Genomic DNA, 17109 nt, shown 5'->3' with positions numbered 1-17109 from the left:
TAGTCTACATATGTCATAACCAACGCAAATATATAATTTTTCAAAAATCATCTTAAGAAACAAATTCAGTTTAAAAAGAGTAATAAAATTTTGAATTGGATATATGATATAATATTTCTTAATGTCGGGTGAATGTCAGAAACCAGTGCCGGCTCATTATGAAATTTTGTGTTCGTAAATATATTTATGAAAAAAGTATATTTATAAAGTTAAAACATTCTTATCAAATCCTTACAAAGACCTCACTAGACAAAAATAAGGAAACCTTTCGTTAATGAAATTTTAGAAATAATGCAGAAACATAAATTGCTGATGCACCGACTAGGGCTAAAATGTGTCAATCGACATGGCAATTGCATACAAAATCTTGTTCAATACAAGTTCATTCCACCTGCAGTATACAAAATATAATTGCAGCATCAAATTATAATTTACTATTGATTATCTATTAAAAGCTATGACATTGCCATATAAACGCAGTATAATAATACTTTCATTGATTAATTATAATTTTTAATAGAAATTACGTGGATGTAGATTTATCCACAAACTATCCACATGGATGCAACGTTCTTTTTTCATCACTAATCGAAGTCTTTTATCCTCGAAATGTCGATAAAAATTCCCTGTACATATCTCTTAATAGATATATCCACAGAGAATCTACATTGATATTTCGAGGATAAAAGACTTCGATGTAGTGATGAAAAAAGAACGTTGCATCTATGTGGATAGTTTGTGGATAAATCTGCATCCACGTAGTCCACGTAAATTACGTGGATTCGACGTGGATGTGACGTGACTGTTTTTATCGGGCATTTTCTTGCGTTGCGTAAAAATATTGTAACGCGAGCTGTTGGACAACGTTAAGCTTTGTAACGCATCATAGAATTGTGCACATTTGTTGTAATAAAACTTATATTAGTGTTATAAATAGCGTTTTCGATTTGTTGACTCGACCCGACTCGGATCAGTTTGGTTTGAAACTCGATGACTAAACTATCATAGCAAAAAGCGTTTCTTAACCTCTATTAAAGATTCTTAGCATAGATTATCGTGGCATATTATCATATTTTATTATCATTTTTCCGAACTTTCAATCTGACCCGAGTCGGGTGAAGTCAACAAATTGAGAACGCTATAAGATTATTTGTATTATAGATATGAAAATGGCTGCTGCTATGATTTTAATGGATCTATTGAAAGTTGAAGAAGAAGGAGAAATAATGAGAGAAAATTCTGAGACAATAAAAACTTTGAGGAATACTATTGAGCCTTTTGATTTAACAGATCGGCAATTTGTAAAAGTCTTTCGCTTATCGAAAGATGCAGTGCGCTATTTATGTGATGTTCTTCAATGTTCCTTGCAGCGTAGAAGAAAAGGATTAAGTGTGGAAACTCAAGTAATTATATCCATTTGCATTGCAAATATAAAATAACATAGAATCATAGAACTTTTATTGAAATATATTAAAACAATTAATACAAAAACTTTAATGTTCACAGATTTTTACCGCATTACGGTTTTTTGCTACCGGTTCATATCAAAAAGCTGTTGGAAATGATTATTTAGTATCAGTGTCACAATCTGCTGTCAGTCGGGCAATAAAAGCAGTTGCAGTTAGTATTACTCAATTACTTGCTCACGAATGGATTAAGTTTCCAAGAACGGAGGAAAAACGAACAGCTTTAAAAAGAAGGTAACTCCGTAATTATAATGAAGCACTAGAAATACAAATCAGAGAAACATTTATTTTCAAAACATTATCATATTACATAATAATATCAATCAAACTAAATTATACATGATTGTTCCGATTGCTTAGAACAATTCTTAAGAAGTCTTTTTTTTTTAAGTAATAAGTTTATTTATTTAATGTAATTAGTTTTCTATGAACACTTTTTTTAATATTCTATTCTCTACTATATATTCTTACAGATTCCAAGAAGAAAGAAATTTTGAAGGAGTTATAGGTTGTATCGATTGTACCCACATTGCTATAGTAAGACCGAAAAATCACGAGAAAGCATATGCAAATCACAAGGGCTTTCATTCCATTAATGTGCAAAGCAGTAAGTTACATAATTAAGGGGCTACATCCACCTAAAAATTTTTTTTTTTGCATTTTTTAAAAGTTTTAAGTGTTGAGAATATATCCTGAAAATTTTACATCGATATCTGTAAAATTGACAAAGTTATAGAATTCCAAAGAAAACAAGTTCAAGCGTTCGAGCGTTTGAGCTCCGCTATCTGACACGGCGCGCACGGAAAATATCGCTCTAGCGGTATTTTGGGTTTCAGTTGTCCTCTTGATCTTGTGTATTGTTACTCTTCTGTTCTGTATTCGAGTTTTCGAAAAAAAGAGTTTGCAAAAAAAAACCACGGGTCTCGGTGGTAAAGGCAAATTGACTGGAAATGATCGATGAACTGACAGTTTATTACGGCCTCGCCATCAGAAGAAACTGCGATTCTGTGACAAAAATGAAGGATGCTATATGGGCCACATTTTACCACAAGTGTTCAACGAATGAAGAGCCTCGACACGATAATTGCCCTCAAGGACCGGAATCGTGGTGCTCGTGGCAGCAAGCAAAAGCCGCAGGAACTCTTCAGCATTATGAGCATAAAACGCCACTTCACGACGATGTTATCAAAGCAATTCGTCCGATATATGAAAATCTTTCGGATGACAATTTATTGGAGAGATGCGTCGGTGGATTCACTCAAAATGCAAACGAAAGTTTGAATAACATTATTTGGCGAATAGCACCAAAAATCCAGAACAACGGTGCATCAATTGTTCAAATTGCTGCAAATATTGCCGCATGCACTTTTAATGAAGGTGCTAGTACATATTTACTAATGATGCAGGCACTGAACATCGATGTTGGCCGAAATTGCGCTACATACTGCAAGAATCAAGACCGAGAGCGCATCAATTTGTCTGATATTCGAGTGCAGGAGGCGACGCGCGAAGGAAGAATTGCTCGCAGACAAAAGCAATCCTCTTTCTACGAAGCTGCAATTGCTGCTGAGGGTACTTTATATGGTCCTGGAATTGACGACTAGAGGTAAAATTAAAAATTCTTCACTTAACAATAGTAGAACCATACTTGAAACTTTAAACGCGTTTTTCTCAAAACACTGTTTTCGAAGCCGGTGGACATCATATCTGGAAAACTACTCGATGGATCGTTTTGAAATTTACACAAAATACGCTGAGAAACATTTAGAGGTCTTTGACGATCTTACTTTTTTTTAATCAATCTTTACTTTTTAATAATTACGTAAAAATGACGACATTTTCTCACAGATTTTCCATACCCGATTTTCAGCTCGTTGCCATTTTGTTTAAAAAATCGATTTAAAAAATCGGCGATCGTCAAGGACTCGTCTTTATTGTTAACTTGAATAATCCCTTTGGTTTTTTTATTTCAGATCGACCGTTTCAACTGCACAGTGTCCATCGCCGAACGTGTCGGAAAAAAACTTATCATCTGCCGGCGGCCATAACTTTTTTATTTTTAGACATTTTGTAATAAAAAAAATTTTTTTAAGCTCTCAAAACATGTATCTTTAAGTACAAAAAAATTCATGTCATTTCCATTAATCGTTTCTGAAAAAAAAAATCTGAATTTCGACCTATTTTTCGGGCCTCTAGGTGGATGTAGCCCCTTAAGTACAGTAAACTACAACAAAACATAGTAATATTTTTCAATGCATGTTGCACTACATACGCTTAAACATAATTAATGTTTATTAATATTATTACAGATATCCTCGCATGATTTATAAATCTTAAGTATAAATGCCAGATTTCCGGGAACTGTGCATGATAGTTTTATATGGAGACATTCTGCCGTGAGAAATGAAATGATACATTTGTATGAATCTGGAGATCGAACAATGTGGCTTTTGGGTCAGTATTGTGATTAGCATTGTGTTTGGTATATGTATATTGAGCAATGTTTAAAAATATTTATTTATACTATGTGACGACAGGCGATTCAGGTTATGGCCTAGAACCTTGGCTTATGACGCCTATAACGGATGCACCAGAAGAAAGCGCGGAAGCACGATACACACACCGTCATGTTTCTACTAGAAATTGTGTAGAGAGAATGTTTGGCGTTTTAAAGAGCGTATGGAGATGTCTTCTACATCATCGCGTACTGCATTATGAACCCATCATGGCATCAAACATAATAATAGCATGTGCTATATTACATAATATACGACTTCGCTATAATGTTATTGACGTAGACTTTGATATTGATGAAGAGGGTGAAGCTGAAGCTTTTCAAAAAAATATGCAACGACGTAATCTTGAAGCACGTGATCGTGTTAGAATGCAAGCACAAGAAATAATAGGAGCAGATGAAGCGCACTTAAATCCTGATAATAGATTGAGAGAAGCTAGAAGAGTACAGAGAAGAATTCTTCGCACTCAATTTGGCTTGCAAGAAGAAGAATAACAACTTTTCAATTATATAAAAAATATATTATGTGCATACTTTAGAAAATAAATACAATCTTTTATAAAATACAAATAAAAAATGTATTGCAAACGTAACACAATATTGTTCTTATTTCATACATTATACTTATTGTTATGTGCTACTTTAGAACAAATACTGTTTTATGAAAAAAAATGTATTAGAAACATAACATAACATAAAATATTGTTCTTTATAACAAAATATTGTTTCATACGTTAAACTTATAATAATAATTATTATTGCAATACTTATTATATTTATTTATTTTTTTTTTCTTTCAGACTTTCAATAGTTTTAGATAAGATATCTAGCGTTTGTTTATGTAGTGTTAAAGATTTTCGAAGCAGATCAGTTTGTTCTTCTGTTGCAGAAGCAATGCGGCTTAAATTTTTAGCCATTATCTGCAATGGCTGAAAATAAGATGAAATAAATGTATTAAGATTGTAGTATAATAGATGTTTTAAAATTATAAAAATTACTAAGTTTAAATAATTATTGTATGTCACTTCTAATTAATAATTATCTATTAAAATCATAATAATTTCGTGTTTAATAATTTTTTTATAAATACGATATATGTATTTGAAAGAAAAGTAAAGCATACAAGAAGATAAATTATTACATACCTGTAAACTTTCAATATGTCTGTCTGCTGATCTTTAAAAGAGTTCACGCTTTCTTCCACGGAAGAGCTTTTGAAACGTTTCCCTACAAAAAAAATCTTGATTAAACCATAACATATGTATTACATAATAAAGTGACATTAGGTAATATTGAATATGTATACTATTAATATTTCATGCTTACTATCGTGACTGGTTGAATTACGTATATTAGATGTTATCAATAATTGTCCTGATTTGTTAGGTTGCAACCCGATTTCCCTCGGTCTCGCTGGCCGAGGGGGCGCGGCTGCAAATTAGTCCGCGGACCACCGGACAATAGCTCCAAGGGGATAGCGAAGTCACTTCTCTTACCGTAATTCCCGTATCTGAGGTCTTGGGCGATACCATTCGATTGGGCGCCAGGTGCGATTATAGACGCGCACCACGTCTCGATAACGTTCTCCTCCTTAATCTCGCCACAAGCTCAGGGCGTAGCTCCGCGTGAAAGGGATGAAGGTGGAGAAGGAGCGTGACGCAAGCAACACACAAAAATAAAGCCCGACGATAAACAATATTAATAATATATATTTCATTCAATAAGCGAACAAATCGTATCGGGAAACCCGGGTCGGCTCTCGCTCAAATGGCCGGTACCACCGCGGTACTCGGATCGGCCGTTACAGCACGCGCGAAGTGCGTGATGTTCACGCTCGCGAGGCTCCCTTCGCGGGCGAAGCTCTCAAGCGGGCCCCGCAACCTCGATTCTAAGCGCGACCCCGCGATAACGCCAATCCGCCCACGCCTTAATCTCCGGATCCCGAACGCTCGGCGATTCTTACACGCCCGACGCAAACGATTCTCATACACTCGACAACAATCCTCACACGCTCGGCATACACGACTCGCACACGCACGACACAGTATATGCAACGCCAGGTAATGGCGCGCTCGCGAGATTCCCTCTCGAGCCGACGCGACGATATTTGCCCGCACACACGGCGCAAGATATCCGCGAGGCTCGCGATGCACCTCAATGCACCCCAAGGTGCCGGGCGCGGTCCCTCCCGACACGCACACGGGACTTCGTACGCGAAACGCGACAATAACGCCAATAGGAGCCCGGCGCGGTCCCTCCCGACACGCACACGGGACTTCCGTACGCGACACGCGACAATATACCGTAATACGCAACACTAAACACAATATGCACCGGAGCGTGCCGCCCGCGGCACACCTCCGTCCACGATTCACAAGACACGCACGACAATATACGCGAATACCGCCCTGGTATCGAAAAAGTGAAAAGGACGCGACTCCAGCCAATGAAATGATGGCATGGCATGACATGAGAGACGGTCGACGTAGAAGTAGTATCTTAAAAATAAATTTTACATTTGGACTTTGCGTCGCAATATCTCCGCTTGTAGGGCACGTAGCGGAATATTATAAGAGAACCCCCCCCCCCCCTAATTGGACCCCAAGCTATCGATCAAGCCTACTTAGAACTTGATCCATTCACTCGTTATCGAGATCTCAACATCTCGAGTACTCGCAACTCGTCCCGTCGCGTAAAAGAGTCACGGTCGGTCTAGCTCCGCGTGTACTTGGCGCAAAACACTACCGTGTCTCTTAATAATAAAAAAATTAAATCTTAATTAAAGACCGCATCTTAATTAAAGGAAAAGCAAAAATATGACAGAACACGTAAACAGCAAAAGCCAAACTTTATAATTTTTATTTATTTATTTTATAAGCACAATATTTTATAAGTAACAGTATTTACAGGAATTAGTAAATCGATTATACTGTATTATAATAAGCATTAGAGTTCAAATATTATCTGAAATCTATATATATAAAGAAAAATGTCCTGACTGACTGACTGACTCACTCACTCACTCATCAACGCCCAGCCCAAACCCTTGAACCTAGAAACATGAAAGGAGAGTGTATTTCTCTCATGACGTAAGCACCCACTAAGAAGGGATTTTTATATTTGACTCCTAACGGGGTGAAAAAGGTTAAAATCTATTTACACGGATTCGTTAATATGTCTTAGACCCGATGAGATATCGGCATTACAAATATATATTTTCCAAATTTTTGGAAAATATATATTGGTAAATATATATTTTAATTCATATTTATATCCCTTTGCAAATTATGTCTGCGTAGAGAGAGAGAGAGGGGGAGAGAGAGGGAGAGAGCGAGAGGGAGAGAGGGAGAGAGAGAGAGAGAGAGAGAGAGAGAGAGAGAGAGAGAGAGAGAGAGAGAAAAGAACGATGCGGAAATCTATTGGCGTTAAATATAAATATGCGCTATCATCTATTTGCGTGTCTTATTACATATGTCCTCCGGGGCGAAGCCCGGGTAACCAGCTAGTGTAACTATATTGCTAATTTACTGCTTAAATAATAATTATTAAACATGATCAAAATATGATACCTTTCATTGTAAAGTGCTTCTTCAACTGCATGTAATATGGATTGCGTGGACAAAGTTTTAATATCCAAGTGTATGCCAACGCCTTTTTAGCTATTAATATTTTTACATTGGATTTTTAATCCATAATAAAGAAAGGTATAAGTTATAATATACGATCATTGGTATGATACCTTTCCAAATGGCTTCCTGCGTACTGAGAAGATCACCAAGCATCCAGACTGCTCTTTATTTTATGAGGGAATTTTTATGAGCTAAATATAAACATATACATACATATAATATATAAAAGTATATTACAACAAATTATAATAATACATAAATATATATATACATAAGTACATATTTTACAATAAGTTGTAATAATAAATATAAAATACATAAATAAAAAATAATACTGCAACCCGATTTCCCTCGGTCTCGCTGGCCGAAGGGGCGCGGCTGCAAATTAATCCGCGGCCTACCGGACGATAGCTCCAAGGGGATAACGAAGTCACTTCTCTTACCGTAATTTCCGTATCTGAGGTCTTGGGCGATACCGTCTGATTGGGCGCCAGGTGCGATTATAGACGCGCACCACGTCTCGAAAGCGTTCTCCTCCTTAGTCTCGCCACAAGCTCAGGGCGTAGCTCCGCGTGAAAGGGATGAAGATGGAGAAGGAGCGTGACGCAAGCAACACACAAAAATAAAGCCCGACGATAAACAATATTAATGAGATATATTTCATTCAGTATAGTAACGAACAAATCGTATCGGGAAACCCAGGCCGGCTCTCGCTCAAATGGCCGGTACCACCGCGGTACTCGGATCGGCCGTTACAGCACGCGCGAAGTGCGTGGTGTTCACGCTCGCGAGGCTCCCTTCGCGAGCGAAGCTCTCAAGCGGGCCCCGCAATCTCGATTCTAAGCGCGACCCCGCGATAACGCCAATCCGCCCACGCCTTAATCTCCGGATCCCGAACGCTCGGCGATTCTTACACGCCCGACGCAAACGATTCTCATACACTCGACAACAATCCTCACACGCTCGGCATACACGACTCGCACACGCACGACACAGTATATGCAACGCCAGGTAATGGCGCGCTCGCGAGATTCCCTCTCGAGCCGACGCGACGATATTTGCCCGCACACACGGCGCAAGATATCCGCGAGGCTCGCGATGCACCCCAATGCACCCCAAGGTGCCCGGCGCGGTCCCTCCCGACACGCACACGGGACTTCCGTACGCGACACGCGACAATATACCCAAATACGCAAAACAGGAGCCCGGCGCGGTCCCTCCCGACACGCACACGGGACTTCCGCACGCGACACGCGACAAAATACTCTAATACGCGACACTAAACACAATATGCACCGGAGCGTGCCGTTCGCGGCACACCTCCGTCCACGATTCACAAGACACGCACGACGATATACGCGAATTGACTGCCGATCATTCGCAAGCTTTCGAGTAGGGCTTTTACTGTTACTGGCTACGATCTCGGCCGGCCACGTGCCCGCGATCCCGACAAACAGCCGCGATAATCTTCCCGGCATCCACAACGGCGGGAGCCGGTAGCTAAGTACGACACGTAATCAGGCCGAGTCACACGGTAATCTACTCGATATACGCCTTTCTGGCACCGTGTCGCGATCGAGATCGAGCCCTCAATGAATAGGCAGCACCGGAGTGGAGATCTTACAATTTGGCTGCTCGCTGTTGCTCGACGGCGTCGGGGCGCTCCTCCAGGGGTGGCTCCTCGTCCGCGGCTAGATCGACAGTGAGGAGCGGTCGGTTCGGCGGGACCACGCCGGACCCCCGCACTTGCGCCCTCAAGCTCGCGGTTCTTCCGCCCCGCCGATTGGTTGTGTGTGTCGCCCTGTTCGCGACGTTGCAGACGATTTCCGCCATTTTCCCGCGGCCCGTTTGACTTGGCTGCTGGTTGCGCGCGGGCCCCTCGCGGTTTTCCGCCCGGATGGCCAGGCCGTGGCGGCGCCGCTCGGCCCTTGGGGCGCCGTCGGGTGAGTGTGTGGATCGTCCACCCGCGCTGCAGTCGCGGTGGCGCACCCGTGTTCATGCTGCGGCAGGGCTGTGTTACGCTGTGCGAGGCATTCCCGGCGCTTTTCCAGCGGCAGGTCCCGGTGGCCCGCCCGTCGGCCGACCACTCCGTCGTGCGTCCTCCGAGCGCCCGTTTCTCCCTCGTCGCGACTATCGTCGTTACATCTGGTCGTGATCCCACGCTCCGGCACCACCTGTCATCCCTACGGAATGTTTCTCACAAAAGGTTAGTTAACGCGGGTAGCCCTTCCTCGACCCGAGTCGAGGCGCCATCCCTGACCTTCCCCTCGGCCGAGCTATCGCCTGGGCGGTGGACGTGACAAATGTCACGTCACAAGGTATATTGTGCTGGTTAAAAAGTTCATCAAAGGACAATACGGGAACAGTTACGATATAGATTTTCTTGCGGTTTAGGAGTTAGAATTGTCTCTTCTACATCTTGGATAACTGCACTTGTACTCTCCTCAGTTGTTTCTGTTGCCTATATGAAGTATTCAATTTAATATAAAAATATTCAAAGTATATTTAACAGCGTTATTTTATATGTAATATTTACATTTGGTTCTTCTTGAATAATAATAAATTCATTTAAGTCAGTAGATGATATCAATCCCAATGTCAGAGACGGATCAGCGATATCCTTAATAAGCACAGCATAATTAATTAAAACCACTATAGACACATTATGTTATATATATTTTGTATATAACTTTTAGTGAAAAAATAACAAACCTCAGGTCGTTCTCCAAAGCCCATCTCCATTACAGGCAGACTTACAGACGATTCGCCACCAATAACAGACAAAATGCGTAAATCCAAATCCTTTAGTTGGATTGCATTACCAGTGTTGCCAGTAAATTTTTGATCTGCTTTGACCTTTGCTGCCCGGCCTCTGGCTTGATTCCTTTGATCACACCAAAGCTACAATACATCATGCAAAAATTATGAAAAAAAAATTTTTTTTGTGTTGAGAAAAATATGTGAGAAAATAACTTAAAGATGAGAAATATGTAAGATAAATTCATATTTTACTTTTTTCCAAGCTTCTACACTTTTTGATGGCCCTTCTAAGCGATTCAGCTCCTCAGCCAATTCTTGCCATTGTGTATCGTGGGCTGCCTTTCCCCTTGCTCCTAATAATTTTCCAGTAGCAAATGCATTGTGACTTTGCATGTATCCAATAAGATATTCTAATTGGATACTGCTTGTTTTAGAAGCTCTTGTCTTTTTTGGTTTAACTTCCATACTATTAAGAACATTTGCATTCTATTAAAAATTATATTAAAAGTAGAATTTTTAGATTAATTAAGTTATATTTATATACAATTCAATTATAAGACAGATTAACATGACAGATTAATACATTGTAAGTATAATAATATATTTCATAAATTGAATGAAGAATATGGAATATAATGTATTTGCAATAAGTATACTTTGCTATATATATCTATAATAATATTAAAATTACAATAATATCAAAATAAATTGTAATTAATTTGTTTTTTTTTAATTTTTAAATATATTTAATAACTACTAATTAAAATATCTTTTAATTTATTAATCTGACTTTTAATTAACAATATACATACATACATACACACATAACCTAACCAAACTAACCTCATACATATACGACATATACGTCATATGACAAATTAATAATTTCCCAAGTAGCAGAGTGACGTGAAATGACGTATTAATAACGTCTTAGGGCCTAAGCAGAATGACTGTCTTGGCAATGTTTTACGCCTTAAGTCTTTGTCTTATGTAACGCACAATACTGTACAGTATAGTGCGTTACATAAGACAAAGACAAGGCATAAAACACTGCCGAGATAGCCATTCTGCTTAGGCCCTTAATGATGTCTTTAACGTCAACAAAACATCATTAAGACGTCTTTAGACGTCATCCTGCTACGGGTTGTACAATTTATAAACAATTATTTCTATTATTACAATTATTACTCTGTATTTATCTCTCTTAAGACTACAATAATTAAAAAATATATACAATAAGTAATATATAAATACTTACTTTATATATCTTCCGCTTATAGTACATGCAAAAGTTCACGCGAGTTCTCTAAAATTGGTGGTTAGAATATTTTCTTACTCTGATTGGCTTTACAGCTGTAACGTCATCTAGTTCCTTCTTCCTTTGCGTTATATTTCCGAAAATATCCGAACAACACGGGACTCATAACGCAAAGCGTTAACGAATTAAGCATAAAGAATACGATTTCCGAGAGTAATGCGTTATAGAGTAACGCATGTTTCGTTAGCGGAATCATAACGCAAGAAATTACAGCATAGGGCCTCTGGATCGTGAGCCAACTACCTTACGTGGTAGACTACTTCTTAATTTGATGTAAGCGTTATATATAGTCTACATATGTCATAACCAACGCAAATATATGATTTTTCAAAAATCATCTTAAGAAACAAATTCAGTTTAAAAAGAGTAATAAAATTTGAATTAGATATATGATATAATATTTCTCAATGTCGGGTGAATGTCAGAAACCAGTGCCGGCTCATTATGAAACTTTTTTATAAAATTATATATTTTGTGACAACGACGACGATGTCCTCACGGTCTCGCCGGCCGTGGAGGAGCGCGCCGTCGCTTTCTTCACTATAGTTCTCTTTATAGTTCGCAATATTTCTCTCCGAAACCCAGATGGTAGCTCGACTGAGTATTGTTATGATGTAATGTTGGGCGCCAGGTGCGATTCCTCGCACCACGATACACGAGATCGCAGTATTCTCAGGCGTTGGCTTCTTTGATTAACCGCGGTTGGAATAGGAGAGGGAGCGTAGCGCAATCATCACACTCGAATAACAAAGAACATAAAATTATATTTCAGTTTAATGCAGATCACAAGTGGAGGATAGCGTGTTCCACGGCGAACAAGCAGAATTCGAGTACGCGTCACGTGTCACCCCACGAGCGCGATACTCATTCCGTCGCTGAACTGCACGGCGATCCCGATCAAATTCGTACAAGACTATTCCCCGACATAAATTGCGTCGAATTCTACCCGGACGGTCAAACGCGAAATACTCGAAACGTCTACGTCTAACAATTAAACAATTAGCGCAATTTCCTTACGATCTACCGCGACAACGCTGGGGATCTTCATTCCCCTCGAGACGCACGAATGGCCTCAACCGTAAACTCGACACAACCGTGGGCCATTAATCCCGATGAAACGCACGGATAGCCAATTACAAATGGCACAAACTTAACCGGCAACGATAACTACGAAACGCACGCGCGAGAGCCACCTCCCAAAATACGGCACGGTTAAGCCAACGACGATTCCAAAATTACACGCGACGAAATTGCCCGCAACGAAATTACACGCAACGAAATTACCCACAACGAAATTATACGCAACGAAAGTACACGAAACGAAATCACACGCAACGAAATTACAATCACGCTGACTGTCGGCGGTCGTACGTTCGCATCCCCGAGACGGGCACTCGCGATCACTTTGTCGCACGGGCCCTCCCGCGGTATGGCACTCGGTATGATTCAATTACGGCGGATTCCATGTATTCCCGCGGCACAACGCGACTCCCGGGAGGGCCTTGGTATTACCGATCTTACTTCGGGGAGGTTGAGCAGTGGCCTTACAAATTCTTCTGGTTCCGGCAGCTCGTCGCTCGGCTCGCAGGGCTGGATGTTGCCGGGATGGCGGCTCGCACGACAGTAACGTTCCCTCGGTCCGGCGGGACCACGCTGGGCCCGCGCGCGCCCGCGCGCGCCGGTTTCCCTAGCCTGGTCGGTGCTGCGCCCTGGCCTGCCAGCGATCCCTCTAGGCGATCGCCGCGCCTTGCGAGGGCGCCCCTCGCATCCGCTGTCGTCCGCCGGTGGTAGTTTTAAAAGCCCGCCTGTGTGAGACCGGCTGTCCAGGCCGCGACTCATCATCCGGTTGTTCGACGGCCAGGCTGGACGGGCCCTGGCTCGTCGACCGGTGGCGGTTTCCCGGTGGTGACCCCGTTCCTCGACGGGGACCTTCGTCGGGGCGTCCCCCCTCTCGGGTCCTCCGTTTCCGGGCTGCAGTGCTGTTGTGCGGGCTATGTGGTGCTTTGACAGGCCAGCGGCTGTTCCGGCTGTGGGCTCCAGCGTGACCCGTCCGTCGACCGTCCGTCCTTGGAAGCTCCCTGCTTTCCAGCCGTAAGTCCCTTGGTGCGGCATACGCCGTTACAATTCCGTAACCCTGGCCATCTGCTCCGCACTCCCTCGACCTGTAACGCTCGCAAGAGATCTTAAGCCTAACCTAAGTTTGCTCTCCGCCCGCCCCGGGCGGAGGCACCATCCCTGACGCCTCCCTCGGCCGAGCTCCCACCTGGGGTGAGGGACGTGACATTTGTCACGTCACAATTTTTAATTATTTTTTTAAAAAGAAAATTGTAAATCTAATAATAATGATAAAGAATAAAGATTGGCTATTAAGCTTTGGCCCAATATTGGGCGGCACTTGCTTGCCAAGCCTCGGCTACCCAAATTCGGGTAATAGTTGGGCCAGGGTTGGGCATTAAACGTCGGCAAGCCGACACTCGTGCCAGTCTTGGCCCGTTTCTCGAGTATCGGCGTTTCCTACCTGGGGACTCTCTCGCCGTCTCGTTACGCTTCCCCTTCGTTAGCTCGCAAAGGTCTCGGATTTCTAAAAAGTTTTTATTAATGCTTTCCAGAATATTTATATAATGTTCCAAAATATTCTTTAAATATTCCTAGAATAATTAGAATGTTTTCAATATTTTTCCTAAAATGTTTATAAATTATTTTAAAAATATTCTACTAATATGTGAAAAATATTCTATTAATATTCTGAATATTTCATGTTCATTGCAATGTTCACAGATTATTATTGAAATATTCATAACAATTCTAGAAAAGTTTTTCAGAATATTCATAGCACATGCTATAAATGTTTAAGAATATTAACAAAATGTTCCGTAAATATTCCAAATATTCTATATTTGTCAAAATATTTGTAGAACATTCTATGCATTTTTTAAATGTACTATATTTATTAGACATTTGTAGAATATTCTATGCATATTCCGAATGGACAAAATTTCATGGAATATTTATAGAACTTCTACAGAATATTCTGAATGACCCGTGAAATATTAAAATATTTATAGATTGTTTATAGCACATTTCTTGCATATTCCATGCTGTATGGGCTGTGATGGACATTTTTAATCAACAGTTTTGTCACCTTATTTTTAAATAAAAAACGAGTTTCTTATTATATAATCAAAACTACTCTCTTATTATAAACAAATTTTATAATATATAATTGTAATAATTAAAAATTGAAATTGTCTTAAATGCGAAAGAATACTATGAAAAAAAACAAAATTGTTCATATTTTATTGCCAGATAACCAGATAAAAACTTAATTCAACAAAAACAGATTTTCTTATATTCCGTCTTTATTTTTTATATAAAAATAGAGTTTTATATACAGTGTAATTAGTCAAGAATCGTTTAATCTTTAATTTACAAAATATTTATGTATATGCGATATGTTTTTATGTATATTATATATGTCTATAACATTTTACCAAAACTGGTGGGTGGATTAAAATCGGTAGCAATTAAAGTCGATATTAAGTAAAAATAAACCATTCTAACAATTATAAAACTTATTTTACTCAATGCTATTTTTAAGAAAATGGTATTACAATAATATCTAAAATAATTTTCTAATTGTTAATAGAAAAAGCTTAAACTTATAATTATAAGATTTTTTCACATTGACAAGAAAATGTACGAAAAGCAATGAGGCTAATTAAACAAATGTTGTACATTCATAAAAACTGAGAAACGTATATATACGTTTCTAAATTTAGCAATATGCCACGCAATCTATCCTCTGCTCGTAAATACTGATTATATTATAGAAATTAATTAATAATCTATCTATATATATATAAAATGGAATGTCTGTATGTCTGTATGTATGTCTGTTCTTTATACACTCTTAAACTATTCGACCGATTTTGAAAGTATTGTATATGAAGTAGGGGTAGAATTTCCCGGGGAGTGTCATGATGTGTATAGTTTTTCGTTACCGATCTTTTGGAAACCGGTTTTTCTAATTTCTTTAATTTTTTGGGAAATAATTGACCGAATCTCAAAGAAATATATATGAAACAGGAGTAGAATTTTCCGGGGAGTGATATAAAGTGTATAATTTTTCATTACCGATCTTCTTGGAAGCCGTTACCGAAATTTTTCCAAGTTTTCGGGAATTAATTGACCGAATCTCAAAGAATTCAATTTTGTGATATAAACTGTATAGTTTTTCGTTATCGATCTTTTTGGGAACCAGTATCCGAAATTTTTTCAATTTTTCGGGAAATAATTGACCGAATCTTAAAGAATTGTATATAAAACAGAGGTAGAATTTCCCGGGGAGTGCCATAAAGTGTATAATTTTTTGTTACCGATCTTTTTGGAAACCGGGATCAGAAATACACCTAACTTCGATTTTTCACTTAAAAAATTAAAGTATATAATCGGTAATCGGTAAGTATTACTTAAAAAACCAAAAGATAAAATCGGTAATCGATAAGTGAAATATCGAAGTTCTGTGTACATCGCGACCGAGACCGGAAACAAGTTGGCGCTGCAAGTTCATATTTTTTAATGAATTATAGCTCAAACGATTGCTCCCTAATTGCTCCCTCAGAATCAACAATTGCTCCCCTTTTAAAATTATTATTTTTTGAAATATTTAATAAAAACAAAAAATTTCTAATTTTTATTGAAGAACATATTTATAATAATTCTATGCAACTAAATCCGGCATAGAACAATTGCTCCTTCATTGCTCCTTATTGCTCCATCATAATTTTAATGATTTATTGCATTTTTATTGAAAAATTAACAAATTAATCATTTCACAAGTAACGCCGCCGCCGCCACTATCGGCCGCCTATTGTAACTATGGCTCGGCAGCCATTGGCGGAAATATTCAAACGTAATATAATAGCTCTATTGTTCATAACTATATCTCAAAGAGTTTAGTCAACATTTTCTATTGATTTTCGGTAGAATAACTATTTCTCGCTTCGCTCTATTGGGATTTTCATTCGCTCTATTCGTCGCTGCTTTTCTGTAAAAGCTGCAAGTTGATTGGCTTAAACCAAAACTCGAACGCAGTTCTAGCAATGTGGACACAAGGCTTAAGTGCCCATCTACAATAGGTGTTTTAAGCCCTAAGCCCTAAGAAATTGACCAATCACAGTCAATTTATTCTCTTCAAATTCAATTGTGATTGAACAATTTCTTAAGGCTTAGGGCTTAAAACACCTATTGTAGATGGGCACTAAGGCTGAATTTCCACTGAGCGCGTCACGCATCGCGTTATCCGTCGCGACCAATCAAAACATCTTATTTTATTACGTTATTTGTAATGGGATGTTTAGATTGGTTAAGCCCCTTGCACAATGCCAGACAACAGGCAATAGAAACAGGAAATAACCAAAA

General features: G+C 39.3%; 3 protein-coding genes and 1 long non-coding RNA gene across 4 annotated transcripts; 2 read left to right on the top strand and 2 right to left on the bottom strand.

The window, feature by feature from the left end:
- Window positions 1-453: 453 nt before the first annotated feature.
- Window positions 454-4577, top strand: LOC139823827 (putative nuclease HARBI1). The gene is made up of 5 exons (XM_071796305.1): window positions 454-1403; window positions 1507-1700; window positions 1940-2073; window positions 3776-3920; window positions 4004-4577. The coding sequence occupies exons 1-4, from the start codon at window positions 1164-1166 to the stop codon at window positions 3787-3789; spliced, it is 582 nt and encodes a 193-aa protein (XP_071652406.1). The 5' UTR covers window positions 454-1163; the 3' UTR covers window positions 3790-3920; window positions 4004-4577.
- On the top strand, window positions 2396-3699 carry LOC139823825 (uncharacterized). The gene is made up of 2 exons (XM_071796303.1): window positions 2396-3072; window positions 3440-3699. Exon 1 carries the CDS (start codon window positions 2417-2419, stop codon window positions 3068-3070), a length of 654 nt encoding a protein of 217 aa, XP_071652404.1. The 5' UTR covers window positions 2396-2416; the 3' UTR covers window positions 3071-3072; window positions 3440-3699.
- A 123-nt stretch (window positions 4578-4700) lies between the features above and the next one.
- Window positions 4701-6122, bottom strand: LOC139823828 (uncharacterized). The gene is made up of 3 exons (XR_011734901.1): window positions 5308-6122; window positions 5127-5208; window positions 4701-4910 (listed from the first exon to the last, which is right to left on the bottom strand). It is a non-coding gene; the product is annotated as an uncharacterized lncRNA (long non-coding RNA).
- A 1222-nt stretch (window positions 6123-7344) lies between these two features.
- On the bottom strand, window positions 7345-11016 carry LOC139823826 (uncharacterized). Its single transcript, XM_071796304.1, has 4 exons — window positions 10623-11016; window positions 10323-10511; window positions 10147-10230; window positions 7345-10071 (listed from the first exon to the last, which is right to left on the bottom strand). The coding sequence occupies exons 1-4, from the start codon at window positions 10833-10835 to the stop codon at window positions 9955-9957; spliced, it is 603 nt and encodes a 200-aa protein (XP_071652405.1). The 5' UTR covers window positions 10836-11016; the 3' UTR covers window positions 7345-9954.
- Between the last annotated feature and the right edge of the window lie 6093 nt (window positions 11017-17109).

This window comes from Temnothorax longispinosus, unplaced genomic scaffold, assembly GCF_030848805.1.
Source record: "Temnothorax longispinosus isolate EJ_2023e unplaced genomic scaffold, Tlon_JGU_v1 HiC_scaffold_19, whole genome shotgun sequence".
Taxonomy (NCBI): Eukaryota; Metazoa; Arthropoda; class Insecta; order Hymenoptera; family Formicidae; genus Temnothorax; species Temnothorax longispinosus.
This window is presented reverse-complemented; position numbering and strand designations above follow the sequence as displayed.

Excerpts from the sequence above, each read along its gene's own strand:
- LOC139823827 (XM_071796305.1), top strand. The coding sequence starts at position 1,164 with ATGAAAATGGCTGCTGCTATGATTTTAATGGATCTATTGAAAGTTGAA. Across the intron at positions 1,404-1,506 it reads GATTAAGTGTGGAAACTCAA|ATTTTTACCGCATTACGGTT; the intron begins GTAATTATATCC and ends TAATGTTCACAG. Across the intron at positions 1,701-1,939 it reads CGAACAGCTTTAAAAAGAAG|ATTCCAAGAAGAAAGAAATT; the intron begins GTAACTCCGTAA and ends ATATTCTTACAG.
- LOC139823825 (XM_071796303.1), top strand. The coding sequence starts at position 2,417 with ATGATCGATGAACTGACAGTTTATTACGGCCTCGCCATCAGAAGAAAC.
- LOC139823826 (XM_071796304.1), bottom strand. The coding sequence starts at position 10,835 with ATGGAAGTTAAACCAAAAAAGACAAGAGCTTCTAAAACAAGCAGTATC. Across the intron at positions 10,231-10,322 it reads GCTTTGGAGAACGACCTGAG|GATATCGCTGATCCGTCTCT; the intron begins GTTTGTTATTTT and ends GTGCTTATTAAG. Across the intron at positions 10,072-10,146 it reads TTATTCAAGAAGAACCAAAT|GCAACAGAAACAACTGAGGA; the intron begins GTAAATATTACA and ends TACTTCATATAG.